Genomic DNA, 16,380 nt, shown 5'->3' on the forward strand with positions numbered 1-16,380 from the left:
ACTGAGGTACTAATTAATACCTCTAATACCCCTTTCAGACCACCAGCTATGAACACGGGTTATTGGCACATGAGCGCAAAAATCCGTGTTCATATGCGTTCTGAAAGGTGCCAGGGGAAAAATACCAGGTCGAGCAACCTGGTATTTCAACCCTGGTAGCGAGCAGGGTTGAACTCGTGTTCAACCCGTCTCGCTGTGTGGTGTGAACGGGAGCCGGGTCGATGTGAGCCGTTTCCCGCTCACTGTGTGTGTATGGGCGGCGATTGGAGATTATGTGATCTCCAAGCACCGCCCCCGCCGCACCCTGGGAGCGCCCTTGTCAGTCTCCCGGGTGCGACGCGCCTCAACCGGTGTGAAAGGGGTATTATACACCTAAATCCCTGGGTATTTGAGCGCGACTCCAACCTGGGACAGACCCTGTTTCTTTGCTCCTTGGGTTTGATTCCCGGGTCACTGGACCCAAGTTATTTGTTGGGTACCCTTTTAGCACCAAGCCACGACCTGGGTTAACCTGGTAATAACCCAAGTTATTGCGGCAGTGCAAAAGGCGTATCGGTAACCTGGATGTTTGGGGTGCCTTAAGGACCAAGTTTGGGAACCTCTGGGTTTAGACCCTTCTTGTGTAAGATGTATTGTAGTTCAGGCAGATACAGGAAGGCTGTAAACCAGCTTTTATTAACATATGTATCCAGGAAAATGTACAACTTGACCTTTTCCCCTTGAGCAACAGAGTTTGTATTCACAGAAAAAATGCATTTACATCTTTTTATTTGCAGACGGCTTATGACACTTAATTCATGTGCTTCTATGAAGCTGGACGTTAATTATCACCGAAAACAGGTGAGCTTTCAAAAAATTTTTTTTACAAACCTAGTGAAACCTAATAAAAGTAAATGAGAGGCCTTTTTATTTGGACTTGTGAAAACACATACAACCCTTTGCCAAATACCATTGTTTTACGGAGTACCAAATTTATAGAAATATTTGACATGCAGCTTTTTTATATTGCAATAGCTAATGCTAAGAATTGTAGAATTTCTATTCAAGTACAGCTACCTAATTCAGACACCATAGTCCTTGGTGCTTTTTTTAATTTATTTTTTTGTATAGGATTTTTGTCTAAAATTCTTCTCTTACTACAGGTGTAGAAAAAATAAAGGCCTTCATTAGCCTCTGTTTGAACGTTCAAACTTTATTTTGTTTTTACTGGCAAACTGTTCATGGTGTGTTTTTATATGTTGTCTGTATAAAATATACCCTCACCCTGTAGAATGAAGACTCTGACGATGATGACCAGTGTGCGATCAGTGATCGCTGGGCATTCCACAGGGAACAGGGACGCTGGTCTCGTCTGGATTCTGTTGAACTTCTATCTCCAAAGTTTGATGGGCCCCCAACAATGAAGAGCACATCCAGCAGGGACAGCATCTTGACAGACCTGAGCACAGAACTAGAGGCCACCTCTCTGCAGAGTGCTGGAAGCAGCCGGGGAGTTATGGATATAGTTGTTACCCCCCCTTCAGAGCTGTCTTCTTTGTCTTGTTCACCAGCTGCCACCAAGTCTTGCAGGAGTCTTAGTGACCAGTCACTAGCTACTCATCGGCGAGGATTGAAGGAAAAATCAAAGAAACGGAAGACAAAGGGCTTTTTAAAAAGGATGGAGTCTTTACGTAAGAGGGAAAAGGATAAAGATAAAAAGGATCTGGCTAAACTGGATTCTAATAATCTGGTGCATACTAGTAGAGATGAAATAGATTCCCCAAACCAGTGTCATGAAGATGATGGGGACATTCCTACATATGACAAAGGTTTCCTTCATCCTGGCTATTGGACTAAATGTGCATCCAGTGATGGTATCAGAAAGCCACATTTGGATGGTCATTGCATGGGGGTTTATTTGGAAGACTTGGATCTGGTGGGAAAAGATAGTGTGCGGCACAGACTGTCCCAAAAGTCGGATCGTCTTGTATGCATACCAATGGACCACAAGCCTGGCACTTTTCCAAGATCGCTTTCCATTGAGAGCTTGTGCCCAGCAACTCCCGTACCCTTAGAGAGTTGGAAAATGGGCAGCAAATCTTTAGGACACTCTGTATGCAGCAGTATGGACTCTCATGGACTAGAAGGGAGACAAAGAAGAGGATCATATAGTTCTATAGGAAGCCGTTCAAGTCTTTATGACAATGTACCTGCCTCGCTGGCAGGCAATGGGGATCTCTTGGAACTAGGAGGCAGCAGTGACCTTTTTGGCCACCTGGATGATGTTCTCAATCATGTTAAAGGACTGCAAAGGATGGTGGAGCTGTGGTCTAGGACAGTGTGTCCAGAGCTTGATGAAGAAGAGACAGACTTTGTTGGTGAACAAATGGGCCATCTGGCTTATGAGGAGAGATCGATATCTGATGTAGGAACTTCAGCCAGTGACTTTGGCAGCACTGGCAATTCTCTCAATGACACAGAAGAAGCAGAAATTAGGGAAAGAAGAGATTCAGGTGTTGGAGCTTCCTTAACTAGGCCATGCAGGTGGGTAAAAAACAAATACTGTGTCAGTAACTTTATATTGTATTAAATCTTCTGAGCCTTGTTGTACACATCACAATTACATGTCCTAGGGATAAACACTAATTAAATTTCTCATCCGTTGAGGCCACTGTCAATGTACATATATCCCAATAGAGACTTTTTCAGAACTCTATACTGCAGAGAAGGTAGGCTGACCAGTGATGATGATTGATATTGGTGGGGGTTTTGGGTATTGAAGAAAATGGTCACAGGTTTTCTTAAGAAATGTGTTTGTATGAATGAATGTTTTAAAATAAAATAATGTTTTTTCAGATTCTAAGCTCCAATGTTGTTACACCGCCATGGAGCTTAGATGTCGCTCAGTATGGGGAATCTTCTCCAGCAAGTAACAGAGATCCTCTTTGTAGAAATGTATGTAATATGTTTAATCAGATGGCGATAACTTTCTAGTAAGGCATGATGTGAAACATGGCTGAAAACATTAGTACAAAGTCCTACACCTGGGGATAGTTTTCTCCATAAACACTTTTACTACAGTTTTACTACAGTTAGTGATGTAGACATTCTCCTCAGTTGTTCCTACTCTACGTGCTAAACTACCTCACTCTTATCCATTTCTAATAAACAATTGGCAGCTACTGATTTTATAATATTATTTGCCAGTCCTTTTTAATGGGCATTTGGCTACATTCATCATCATCATCATCATCATCTCTACTCTGCTATATGATTCCGGCTATGTAGTGGGTAGTGATTTTCAGGAGGTAGGTGTGCTCATATTTTGGGAAGAAGAGACTGCTTGATGTCAAGTGATTTAAGGGGGAGATTTAGCAAACCTTCTAAAAAAGACAAGTGGAGGTGTTGCCTAGAACACCAATCATATTCTAGCTACCACTTATCTAGTACATTTTATAAAATGAATGCCAGAGTCTGATTGTTTGTTATAGCTAACATCTCCAGTTGTCCTCTATATAATGTTTGCTAAATCTCCCCTTGCATTGGTGAGGAAGGAGCTGCATGGCACAAGGGCCATGGTATGAGGAAGGGAACTGAGGGAAGCAAGGAAGGAGCCCACAGGTTTTGGTTACATTTATTTTTTAAATGTTCCACTGTGCACAGCTGCAACATTTACAAGTGCCTTAAGTTATGTGTATTAGATATAGATGCATAATTACGTTGCTATCTACATAGCAGAGAGAAACCTTTAGCATACAGCGATTACCTTGTCTTACTGCCACTACTTTCTGTACCTGATCTTTGATGAAACTGCATATGGAAAATGTTGAAAACCTTTATTGCTGCCATTTGACCTACTTAGTGACACTTGTGGACATGCAGTCCAGTTTTTGCCATCATAACAGATGTTGCATAACTTGCATGGAAGTACAGTTATTGACATACAATGGGGGATATTCAAATGTTTGAAAAGTCAGTTGGGTGTCTGTATTTTCGTTTCTATTAGATACGAAAAAAACAGACACCCAACTGACTTATCAAACATTTGAATTCCCCCCTATGAGTTGTTATCTGTAATGCATTAGATACATGGTGTAATGTGCATATGAGAGGTGGTTCTTGTAGGTTAGAAAAATGAAGATAAATTGTATATGTAGTAACAGGTTAAATGTAAAATTCCTTAGTCACTGACACTCTTTCCCCAGCAGGAAGTTGCGCTGGCACAGCTTCCAGAACTCACATCGGCCAAGCCTCAGCTCAGCATCCCTGGAGATTAACAGGCAATCGGCGGCACAACTCAACCTTCTGCAGAAGTTATCCCTGCTTAGACTCACTGCCATCATGGAGAAATACTCTGTGCCCAGCAAGCAGGGGTGGGCATGGTAAGTAGTGCTGTACAGTATATTTTAAAATATATATACCTTTATCCAAACTATATATGCTGACCTCAAAGTTAGAACTTTTCTACTGAAAAGATCTATTACACAGTAAGTAAAAATGCATATACTGTTTGATATGAAAAATGTTCTTACTAATGATGTCAGAAATAGTTATACGAAGAACAATTTTGTATGATATTTTGGTCAAACGTATCTGCGTCTTCCCCTACTTGTGGCCAGACCTGGCCATGAACTGTATTCCGCAATCAGCGTGCCGTGTGATTGGTTAGCACTGCTGCTGTATGGACTGGTGGGCGTATGCTCTTAGGGGCCGACACCAGTCAAGTGTAGAATACTAGAACGGTTGTAAAATTCATAGACCAAACCCATCCTACAAGAGTCTGTCTTTCCACTTGTGCTCAATATGGCTGCTTATAGAGTAGGACTGGCTTTCTGCCAACAACTTAGGTGTTGATGTATCAAGCAGTGAAAAGAGTGGAGACGTGGCTTCTACCTATAAATGTTTAAGAATGTATTTGATAATTACTACCTCAAAACTATTTGGCTGTTATGATACTGGTCCACTTGTCCACTCTATCAACTATTTGATACATCAAACCCTTAGACCAGTGGTTCTCAAACTGTGTGCCGTGGCACCCTGGGGTGCCTTGGGGTACTTGCCAAGATGCCCTGGGTTGGTGGTCCAGGATCAATTAAATTTATTTATGGTCAATGTAATAGGCAAAACCAGTGCTTGTTGATTCCAATCCTGTCCATCATCTCATAACTGACCCTAAGGAATTCATACAAACACAATTTACTTTAATTTTATATTTTTATTCTAAATTTCTCAATAATTTGGCCTAGGGTTGCCGGGGAAAAAAATTCTAATAAAATGTGTCCAACTGCTGTGCTGTGCACGTATCTTAAAAGACTAGTTGGCATATTATAAGAAATGTGTTGGCTGCATTTAGTCCCGACCCCTCCTTATAGCCTGGCGATTCCCTGTTTTATCTCACTATCCTGTACACTTCACTGGGAAGTGGGCAGGATGTGGGAGATGCGGCTACTCTTCCATGGGTGCCGGGGACTGCCCGCAAAAATAGGGAGTCTCCTGCAACTTCCGGGAGAGTAGGTAAGTATGCATTGTAGCAGGGAAACTCATGGCATGGGCCCCTCCTGCCATAATGTCACATGGTCCAGGCTATGCTTACCTTTACAAATCCTTCTGCATACATCTGATTCTTTAAAGCTTAATATATTTCAGTTAGAGAATAGACCCCTACGTTTGTTGTGTTAATAATGTACAGACCTGTACAACATGGCATTAGCTAACATGTTAGGTACAGGTGTGGTATATGTGGGTCAGCATACTGACGCCGGGGTCCCGGCAGCGGAATCCCAGCGGGGGATGGCGAGTGCAGCAAGCCCCTTGAGGGCTCTCTGTGCTCGCCATGCTGCGGGCTTGGTGGCGACCTACGGTTGCCACGGGTTCTATTCCTACTCTGTGGGTGTCGTTGACACCAACAAGTGGGAATAGTCCCTGTTGGTCGGCATGCCGACCGACGAGATTGTGAGGGGGTGAGATGTATGGGGAGGTTATGTGACGTCTGTCTCCTGGCCGCCAGTAACATAAATACATCCTGTTAGGTACAATATGCTGCTGCTATATTTTTAAAGCTCCACAAAGAATTGTCTCTTAGTACCCTCTAGTGGTGAGAAATGAAACGCCGGATTAGTGTAACAAATTACTTGGTGCTGGATTGGCACCTTGTTCTTTCTGCCTCACAAGTCTGGCTCAAGCCTAATTTTTATTGGTAAGCGGATATAAATTTTGATTAAACTATATTATACAATGATAAGCCAAAGGTATATAGTGAATGTCACAAAAATCATTGTGTAAAAGAAATGTTGCATAAGTGTTTTCGTATCACATTTCCTTTAAATTTGGCCCTGGAATTTGACTCTTGGCATAGCCCTCAAACGCCCTTTGAGTGCCAATCAGTCCTCTGCCATGGAATCAGCCCTCGTGGCTAATTGAATATGCCCCCATATTTATCAACATTGTGATGCATCAGGCATGCAAATGAGTCTCTTTTAAAAGATCATAGGTCAATGGCCATCACTTCACAGATGTCCGCGTCCTTGTAATGTCCTCTTCATGGCTGCTGTATTGGGCAATGATTGGGATGTGGCTATTCAGACATACAGAGATGCACTGTCTTATAGGCATATTATTTGAGTGTTGCGGGTGTGTGGCATAACTGGTTGTAAACTCCGATGCTCAATCACTTAGATGGAGGCCACACCCTTATAGAGAATCTTCAGCTAGCTTGATGCATCCGGTGCCTGTATCTAAGGATGTACAAAGTGGGTGGCTCAGTCCTTGCACATTCAGACACACACTTTTACACCAGGGAGGGGCTTACTAGCATTAGCATAAAGTCTGAGATTATGACGCTAAAGCTACTTGCTCTAAATCATCCCCATAATATACTCTCTTCTCCGGCAGGGTCCACAGGTTATCCACAGGATAACAATGGGATTTGATGGAGCGACAGCGGATTGGCACCAAACGATCACAAGCTTTCTGGCCTCCCAGAATGCACCGGGCTTGTCCATATAATCCCGCCCACTGACTCAGTCAAATCAGTTTTTTGTTTTGTGCGGCAGGAGCCGGGCCATGGTCACGGGGCTGCTGTTCAAGGCAGCCCTAAGCTTTATTAATTTATTTTTATAGTCTTACTATGTTTTGAGCGATCTTTCTTAACAGCGTCTTAAACGCATATTGGAAAGAGTCGCTCCAGCAACTCTCCGCCGGGTCGCAACAACGCTTACCCACGTGTACAGTGCTGTCTTGGCGGGCGTCTGTGTCGGATGTTCTAGCAGGTCCAGCAGATGTTACCAGGCTGTGGCCGGAGCACGGGGAGAAGGTAAGGCATCGGTTCCGCTTACTAGGGGAATACGGACTGTATTGGAGGAGACTACCAAACAGTGGCTGATGCGCCGCCACCACGGGTGCTCCAGCGCTAGGCTTTAGGGATCATAGGTGCCAGGACTAAGATGAGGCCGCGATCCCTAGGGTTGATGTCAGCAGTGGGGAGTCAGACACTCTCCTGGTCACCCCTCCCCCCAGTTCATGACTAGTTTCCGCGCGTCTCCCGCCATGAACTGATAGCCTCACTTCCATCTCAGACGCTACCACGCGGGGACTCGGTCGCAGCATAGGCCGCTGCATCTGTATACACTAAGGTTTACCGCTAAGAGACTGGGTCGCAGACTTGAGCGTCTGCATGCACTAACGTTCACTGAGCGTCTGTGTCCACTAAAAATTACCGGAGTGGCAGTGTACACTAGTAGCGTCTGGGTCCATTCAGCGTTCGCTAATGTATTGATCGATCCTGGAAGTGGGGTAAGTCTCCCTGTATCCCACTCTACTGAGTACGGGTTATACTACACGAAATTTCTATCTACTTTTGTTAGAATGAATAGTTAATTTTGTGCCTATTGCATATGAGTTTTATGTACATTACTGTGGTTTTCTTCGCAATGCGTCTGAATACTTTAAAGATCTGTATAGAACAGAATTCAGTAAATGTACTCCTACATGCTTGGAGATGTGTTCGTAGTTGATAATCTGCTCATATGATGTATATGTGTATATATATGTATAATATGTGACTGACTGCTAGTGTGATGCAGACTTAATAATAAATGATTGTCGGTTGATACTTCTGATCCTTAATGCAGGTGCATGGAAGGGTCACACATATCACTTTAGAGAAAAGTGATTACAGTCACAAATTGTGTAGTACACTGTGAAAATGCTGATTATTTATCATGTCTAAGGGCGGCATACAATGACAGAAACACTCATATGTGGTTGTTGGGCAAAAACTGTATTATCCTCTATGAACAGGATGGTTATGTGTAAAAATGATTGCTGTTTAGCATAATACATTCCTGACATACATCAGGTATAGATAGACCCACGATGTTTGCACAGACCTTGTACAGTTTAGCTGAAATATTAATTCTTACATTATTAACACATGCTGCTCACTGATTGTGGTATATCCCCAACAGCGTCTCCAATAAGACAAGCTGATGAACCGAATGTAAATAAATCATCGACTTCACAGGCTACACATGATAATCATCAGATGATGAAAGCTCCATATACTCTACTTCAGCATACGAAGAACAGGTAAAAGATATCCGCTAAATAAATAAGCTGAATAAATGAGAGCAAAAATAGGCTAGTCTCAATAGAGGCAGCAGAGCCTGGGGTAAAAAATAAGGCACTTCTGTTTAAACGTTCCAAAAGGGCCTCTGCATAAGAGCAGAATTCATGAAAAAGGTTTTGGGTTACACCCAATAAAGTAGATTGCCGGTAAATGGGATTCCAATATCTTTTTCAACCTAGGGACTGTTTAAAATAGGGAAGTGCCCCCCAAAATAGATATGCATGTCATTGATAATGCAAAAATCTATAGGGCCTCTGCCGTCAAATGAATAAGACCATATTGTCTTTGTCTGGGGCAGTCATAAGGCCAGCCAGGACTTCACCTTGCAATCTACGGCTACACCACACTGGATAGGCCCAATCTCACTAGATTTTGGAAGATAAGCAGTGTTTGGCCTGGTTAGTTCTTGGAGGGGAGACCACCTTGAAATACCAGGGGCTGTAGGTACATTGGGCTGAGTTACTGGGACAGGATTTCAGCGCCTGCAAGGGAGTAAGAGTCCCATATAGCTCATTTGGAGACTAATGTTCTAGGGCATCAGCATAACAATAGCTGTTCGAGAGCAGCTTGGTTCACATACATGGGAAGCTGATTCAGAATCTAAAAAGGTTCTGGAAGTTTTTTGCCTTGGCTGGAAGTTTCTGTTTGACTTAACAGTTATTCCGGAGTCAGAAACAGACTCCAAGAAGGTCACGGTTCCTTCCACATATAACCCCAAATCTAGGGGTCTGGTTCGGCCTTGTCGTTCATAACGTAACGTAACAGCCCCAATACAATAAGTTTGGTAAGGCAAAGAAGCAGAGGTAACCAGAAGCCAGCTTCCAAACCAGAGGCCAGCTTCCAAACCAGAGGCCATCAGCATGATGGTGCGGGTCTCCTTCTGGTGGATTCGAGAAGGATAAGGGGCTGACTTCTTCAGTTTGCACAGTTTTGATAGCAGTCTACAAATAGATGCCTGGTGCAAGAAGGTTATACTTTCCCGTCTGGAACCATTCTTCTAAAAGGTTTCGATCTCAGCCCATCTCGGGTAGAGGTGTAGGCGAGGGATTGGCATAAAGCAATTCAGAAAATGTTTTGTGAGGAATAGTCATTCCAGTAACCCATGTACAATGGGGGGGGTTTATTCCCACCTGGATCAAAAACAATCCCTCGCCCCATTATCAATTTCAAAGAAATTTGGGTAACACTGTTTATGTGGAGGCAACTCCATAGTTTGGTGGGGAGCTAATATATTATATGGTATTCCTGGATAAGTCAGGAATCTTACCTTCAGGCTCCTATAACATTGTCCATCAGTGTTATCTCAAGGTTTACCATCCTTCAGCAAAATTTCAGTTAGGCCTGACCTTTTGGGTTAGCCACAGCCCCAGAGTATGTACCAAAATGATTCTGGCAATTTATCTCCGTTAGTAGAGGTTAAGAAGATTGCCATACCTTGGCCACCTTCTTATCCTGACACAAATACAGGAAAGGTTCTGTGTCATCTACAACATACAAATAACTTGTTTGCAGAGGCACGGTTGGTTCGTAAATGGGATCATCTCTGGTTCCGTAACATAACTCACGGTGGGGCTATGCTGAATTTTGAGTTTGCAGAAAGTACTTACCTCGGAACAGGATATCCAAGGCAGAGCTAGGAGAGTGGTTACAATGTCAAACAATATCAATTCACGCAGCAATGCAAATGATGGGTTTTGATGGTGTTAACAATACACATGGTGGAGTGGGCATAATTCCACTCAAGACTTTTTTAGCATCTCCTCCATCTAAGGCCGCATGACACTGGATATGTCCAATCTCAATTGATGTTGGAAGTTAAGCAGTGGTCTGGTTAAAATTCTCCGACTGCAAGACCATCTGTGAATACCAGGTGGTGCAGATGGGCCAGATGGATAGTACACAAACAAGTACGTAGTACTGGCAAAAAAAAAAAAAAAAAAGGTAAGAAGTAGCCTGGGGGCTACAGACATTCCATCTAGATCAGAGGATACCTTTTTCTTTTTGGATATCAGGTGGGGAAATCCTAACAACAAATACAAGTCTTCACGGCTATGGAGGCCAATATCCGGAAAATTATGATTCCGGGGATTATGGACCATAGAAGAAAGGTGCCTGCTAATAAATCTGTTAGCACTTCAGGCCATTTACTGGGTCCTGATTCAGGCATGGGACATTCCTAAAGGAAGATCGGTCCAGATCCGCAAGGACAAGGAAATGGTAGTAGTGTACCTCAACTTTCAAAGAGGAACACGCAGATAAATAGCAGGAAAGGCGGTCAATCACATACTAAGGTGTGCAGAACTCCATCTTCCAGCCTTGTCCTAAGGGTTTGTTTCGGGGAGTCCTAAACTGAAGAGCTGATTTCTCAGTCGACATGCCATTCAGGTAAGGGACTGGGCCTTACACCCTAAAGTCGTGTCAGACTAGGGTACACAAATGGGCTTGGCCAGAGATAATTCTCATGGTGTCCCATCTGAACAACAAAAGCCATAATCGGGTCAGGAACAAAGGAAGTGATCCTTTGTGGATGTCTTTTTAATGGAAATTTATTTTCTCTTATGTGTTTCTCAAATCATCCTGCTACTCAGGATAGTGAGGAAAATACAACAAAGATGTCGGGATTCTAATAAGCCCCGGCTTGGCCCAGTAGGCGTTGGTACACGGATCCTCAGAAAATGTTGAATACCTTTTCTGTTTCCTCTACGCCCAGACTAAGACAGGGTCCTTGATTATCACAGATATCTGGGTCAACTGTTTTGATGGCGTGGCTCTTGAAATCTATATACTGAGGTCCAGAGGATTCTTATAAATGCTCAGAGCAAGGAAAAATTTCCTTGACTCATATTTATCGCCAAATATGGCAAGCTTATTTTCATTGGTGCAATGAAAGACGTATGGACCCGAAATCTTGCAGAGTTTCCAGGGTTTTAGCATTCCTTCAAACAGGAATAGATAAAGGTTTAGCGGTGGCTTCTTTGGAAATACAAGTGTCAGCATTGACTGTATGGTTCCGAAAGAAAAATGCCAAATTGCAGGATGTGCGCACTTTTTTCCCAGGGAATGCTGCGCATTCAACCTTCCCTTTTTCCTACTACAGGGTCAGGGAATCTAAATCTAGTTCTCAAGGCCTGTCAAGTTGCTCAGTTTAAACCACTAGGTAAAGTGGATTTTAAATGGTTGACAGCTAAAGTTCTTGTTTGGCTGATTATGGCATCAGTTAGAAGAGTGTCGGATTTAGGAGCACTGTCATGTTAATCTCCTTTTCTGATGTTATCTAGATAAAGTAGTTCTCAGAACTAGGTCTGGGTATCTTCCTAAGGGGTGATCTATATTCCACCTTAATGAAGATATTGTGGTCCAGGTTTTTCAGGAATCGGGATTTTCTGCAGGAGATGCGTCACTGGACGTAGTCCGGGCAATAAGGATCTACATGGATCGTACCAGTGCCATTAGAAAGACAAATTCTCTTTTCATCCTCTACGGTTTTTACAAGAGGCGATGGCCTGCTACTAAACAGGCGCTAGCAAGATGGCTTCGAATGATTATTTCAGAAGCATATTCTTCAGCTGATCTCCCTGTCCCGGCTAATGTCTTTGCTCACTCTACATGTAAGGAAGGTCTTTCATGGGTAGCACAATATTGTGCTTGAGCAGAACAGAAATGTAAGGCAGCCACATGGCTGCCAATAAACACATTCAATCAGACATTATGCCTGGGATATCTTTGCCTCTCATGATGCTCAATTCGGGCGTAAGGTTCTCCTATTAATCAGGAGCGTCCCCACCACTAAAAAATGCTTTGGGAAGTCCCATTGTTATCCTGTGGATAACCTGTGGACCCTGCCGGAGAAATATAAGAAATATACGTTATGGTAAGAATTTACCGTTGGTAACGGTATTTTTCCTATGTCCACAGGTTTCCACAGGGATCCCACCCTGACGCACCTGATTTGAGAATCTTTATACTCACTAAACTCTTCCCTCTTGTATGGAAGAGTGTGTATGTTTTTCGCCTGAATAGGGTTCTACATAATACTCCTGCCTAAATGCTTTGGAAACAACTGATTTGACTGAGTCAGTGGGCGGGATTATATGGACGAGCCCGGTGCATTCTGGGAGGCCAGAAAGCTTGTGATCGTTTGGTGCCAATCCGCTGTCGCTCCATCATATCCCATTGTTATCCTGTGGAAACCTGTGGACATAGGAGAAATACCGTTATCAACTGTAAGTTCTTACCATAACGTATATATTCTCTTTATGTGGTCTATTCAATTATGAGAAAATTACTTGCAGCCGTAAGATGTGGCATATAGCATTTTACGGTACCTCAGATCACACAGAATTTTATTTGCTGCCCTATAATCCATGAGTCTGTGGCGATATTGGATGGCGAGTTGCGTGCGTTTGGACACGTTTCCATGCCTCTGACGTCTAATTGTACTGACCCTTGTATGTTTGAAAAGTGTTTGCATATTTGTGGATTTACTATAATGCAAGGTACATTTGGTTTGTAAATTTGACTAATTATGTATTACCCACCTTAGCTCAAACTATTTATTTCTTTAATTCAGGCTTTTTACAATTATTTAATGACTTACATTTTTATGAAGCTGGTTGTATGAACATCATCTTTGTTATTGTTTTTAGGACTGTCCCCAAGTTTATGAAAAGAAGTAAAGTTCCAGACTACAAAGGAAGAGCTGTATTTGGGGTTCCTCCAATAATAAACGTCCAAAGGACGGGTCAGCCTCTTCCGCAGAGTATCCAGCAAGCTATGCGCTATATCCGCAGCCAGTGTTTGGACCAGGTATTTGAACACCAGGGGGCTTATGTAATAGCCTACGAAATGCAGTCTGTGCGGACATTCCGGAAAGCATGCCCACAATTTTAAAGCTACAATTTCTACTTTAAAAATATGGGCATACTAGCCGGAATTCCCACACAGCCTGCATTTCGCAGGCTTTTACTGAAGCGCCAGATATATAATTAATCACATCTTACATATATGGCACCATCCTGTTCATGCCATAACGCTGAATGTCTCACTGCCAGACTAGTTTTCTTTAATGTTTAGACCATCCCCAGCAAGAGGATGAGAGTGTGTTTTGTGGACTTGCAAATGAATGGCCTAGAAAACTTGTGTACATCGCTTTCACTTTCTTTACTATTGATCCATCACTTTGTTTGTGATGACTACACACTTGGTGTTCCAGGTGGGAATCTTCAGGAAATCCGGCGTGAAGTCCCGAATCCAGGTCCTGCGACAGATGAATGATTCTTCGCCTGACAGTGTCAGTTATGTGGGACAGTCGGCATATGATGTAGCAGATCTACTGAAGCAGTATTTCAGGGACCTGCCAGAGCCCATCTTCACCAGCAAGCTGACGGACACTTTCCTGCAAATTTACCAATGTGAGCATATTTTGATACTGCAAAAGAAAGTTCTATATACATGTTGTCCTTTAATAGTTGGGTACACTTTTAAGGACAAATGAACACCTTGCAGCTTGGTAAAGCAGATTTGTGTTCTGTGGTAAATTAAAAAAGGATTTGGTATGTGAATTATCTATTGTAATCTTCACATTCAACCGGCACTGCAAAATTTGCAATTGTCAGGGAGTGTGGTTAGTGGCAGAACTACTGCCGGTGCAAGCGGTGCTGTGCATCGGGGCCCATCGCAATCGAGGGACCCATAGCCAGCGCATTCATCAACCATAATGAGTCCGGCTCACTCATTATAGTATGCCGCTGCCGGCTGTGAGGCTTAACGAACAACTACGATGGTGGCCCAGCCTGAAGAGAGGAGTAAGGCCCCTCCTCTCAAATCCACACCACTGCGACTGTGAGCGGTGAGCGCTGTTGTTGTCTCCGCCGGGCTCGGCGTGTATTAAGGTACAGTAATAGCAGGTGCCGCCGTCCCCACCCCACTCCTTCCTCTCTTTCTCTCTCTCTTTCTGAAGGGCCCTTCCTTCATGCGCTACAGTCCCCATTCCTCAAGCCACTGACTGCTGTGTACTGTACTTTTAAGTGTGGGACAGGTAGTGAGCTGCTGCTGCTGTGTGAGTGAGGAGGCTCCAGCTTAGATCCCACGGCCAGCAGCAGCCTCAGCTCTGAGGAGAGGTGAGTGGTGGCTCTATCTGTAGAAAGCGTGGGTTGGATATAAAATCCCGGTGTACTGGATGCCGGCTGTCATTCTCCCGACAGTGGCATCCCACCTGCCAGAATGCTGGCAGTGGGTTGAGCGCTATGAAGCCCCTTGCCGGCATGGTGGCTTGCTGCGCTCGCCAATTGTTCTATTCCCACTCTATTTGTGTCGTGGACACCCACAAGTGGGAATAGCTCTTACGAGGCTGTCTGGATTCCAGCGTGGGGTTCCTGAATGCCGGGATATTAACTACATCCCGAAAGCATAATTGTTCATTCATTGATCCAACAGCTGCCCAGGTGCCCTCCTCTGTGTATGCACACCATATGTATCACTCTCCCAAAGCAGGCGGCACTCGCAGGTCTAAATGACTTTAAAATAACGACACAGGAGTCTCCTCTTAGATCAACGTTTCGGTTCTTAGAACTTGATAAAGGAGTAGTACGGTGTGGCATAATATATAAGTGTATAATCTGCTCTACGCTGTGGCATAATGTGTATAATCTGTTCTACGGTGTAGCATAATGTATATGTGTATAATCTGCTCTACGGTGTGGCATAATGTGTATAATCTGCTCTACGCTGTGGCATAATGTGTATAATCTGTTCTACGGTGTAGCATAATGTATATGTGTATAATCTGCTCTATGGTGTGGCATAATGTGTATAATCTGCTCTACGCTGTGGCATAATGTGTATAATCTGTTCTACGGTGTAGCATAATGTATATGTGTATAATCTGCTCTATGGTGTGGCATAATGTGTATAATCTGCTCTACGCTGTGGCATAATGTGTATAATCTGTTCTACGGTGTAGCATAATGTATATGTGTATAATCTGCTCTATGGTGTGGCATAATGTGTATAATCTGCTCTACGCTGTGGCATAATGTGTATAATCTGTTCTACGGTGTAGCATAATGTATATGTGTATAATCTGCTCTATGGTGTGGCATAATGTGTATGATCTGCTCTACGGTGTGGCATAATGTGTATGATCTGCTCTAAAGTGTGGAATAATGTGTCAGTAGCTGCTGTGCATGGGGACATGTGTCACAAGCTAGTGAGCATGGGGAGATATATGATAAATGCTGGTGTCCTGCGGAGGAGGAGTCTGTTGGGATACAGAATGCGTAATTTATCTTAAACTTTACTTTTGTTCTTATATTAAAACCAAAATACACAGTGTCCCAAATCTTCAGAATTTTTCAGAGTGGCCCTCTCAAAATCTTAATTCAATAGCCCTTCTATAGAGGCACGCTAGTTACCAACATATAGTCATCTGATCAGGTAACGGAAGTCTGTCCTCATAGTGATTGAGCGGGGGGCCCAAAGCATATTTTTGCACCTGGGCCCATCACTCGCTAGTTCTGCCACTGGGTGTGGTATGATATGTCGACATCCACAAATGTCAACATTTTACTTGTTGAGGTCAGAATGTAGGCATAACTTTTTTTTTTATGTGTTACTTAATCTTAATGTAAATATAACACTAAAATTTATTGTTGACATTTTGGTGTTGACATTCTGACCAGACACCATCAGGGGATGGACACTCTTCCCCATCCAGGCACCCAGAGACAAGCATCCTGGTTTGAAAAATTAGTCCATTGTTTCAAATGATTCAGCCT

At 43.3% G+C, this 16,380-nt stretch overlaps 1 protein-coding gene across 6 annotated transcripts in view; it reads left to right on the top strand.

Moving 5' to 3' along the window:
- STARD8 (StAR related lipid transfer domain containing 8) overlaps window positions 1-16,380 on the top strand; it is a 443,153-nt gene that overhangs the window by 366,801 nt on the left and 59,972 nt on the right. For 5 of the 6 annotated variants that reach the window (XM_063937082.1, XM_063937080.1, XM_063937084.1 and 2 more), the window contains 5 exons: window positions 777-840; window positions 1,271-2,523; window positions 4,185-4,361; window positions 13,252-13,411; window positions 13,818-14,016. In XM_063937082.1, the coding sequence (XP_063793152.1) occupies window positions 777-840; window positions 1,271-2,523; window positions 4,185-4,361; window positions 13,252-13,411; window positions 13,818-14,016 (1,853 nt within the window). The remainder of the gene's footprint in view (window positions 1-776; window positions 841-1,270; window positions 2,524-4,184; window positions 4,362-13,251; window positions 13,412-13,817; window positions 14,017-16,380) is intronic. The other variant, XM_063937081.1, reaches the window with a different exon arrangement.

Source organism: Pseudophryne corroboree, chromosome 8 (assembly GCF_028390025.1).
Source record: "Pseudophryne corroboree isolate aPseCor3 chromosome 8, aPseCor3.hap2, whole genome shotgun sequence".
Classification (NCBI taxonomy): Eukaryota; Metazoa; Chordata; class Amphibia; order Anura; family Myobatrachidae; genus Pseudophryne; species Pseudophryne corroboree.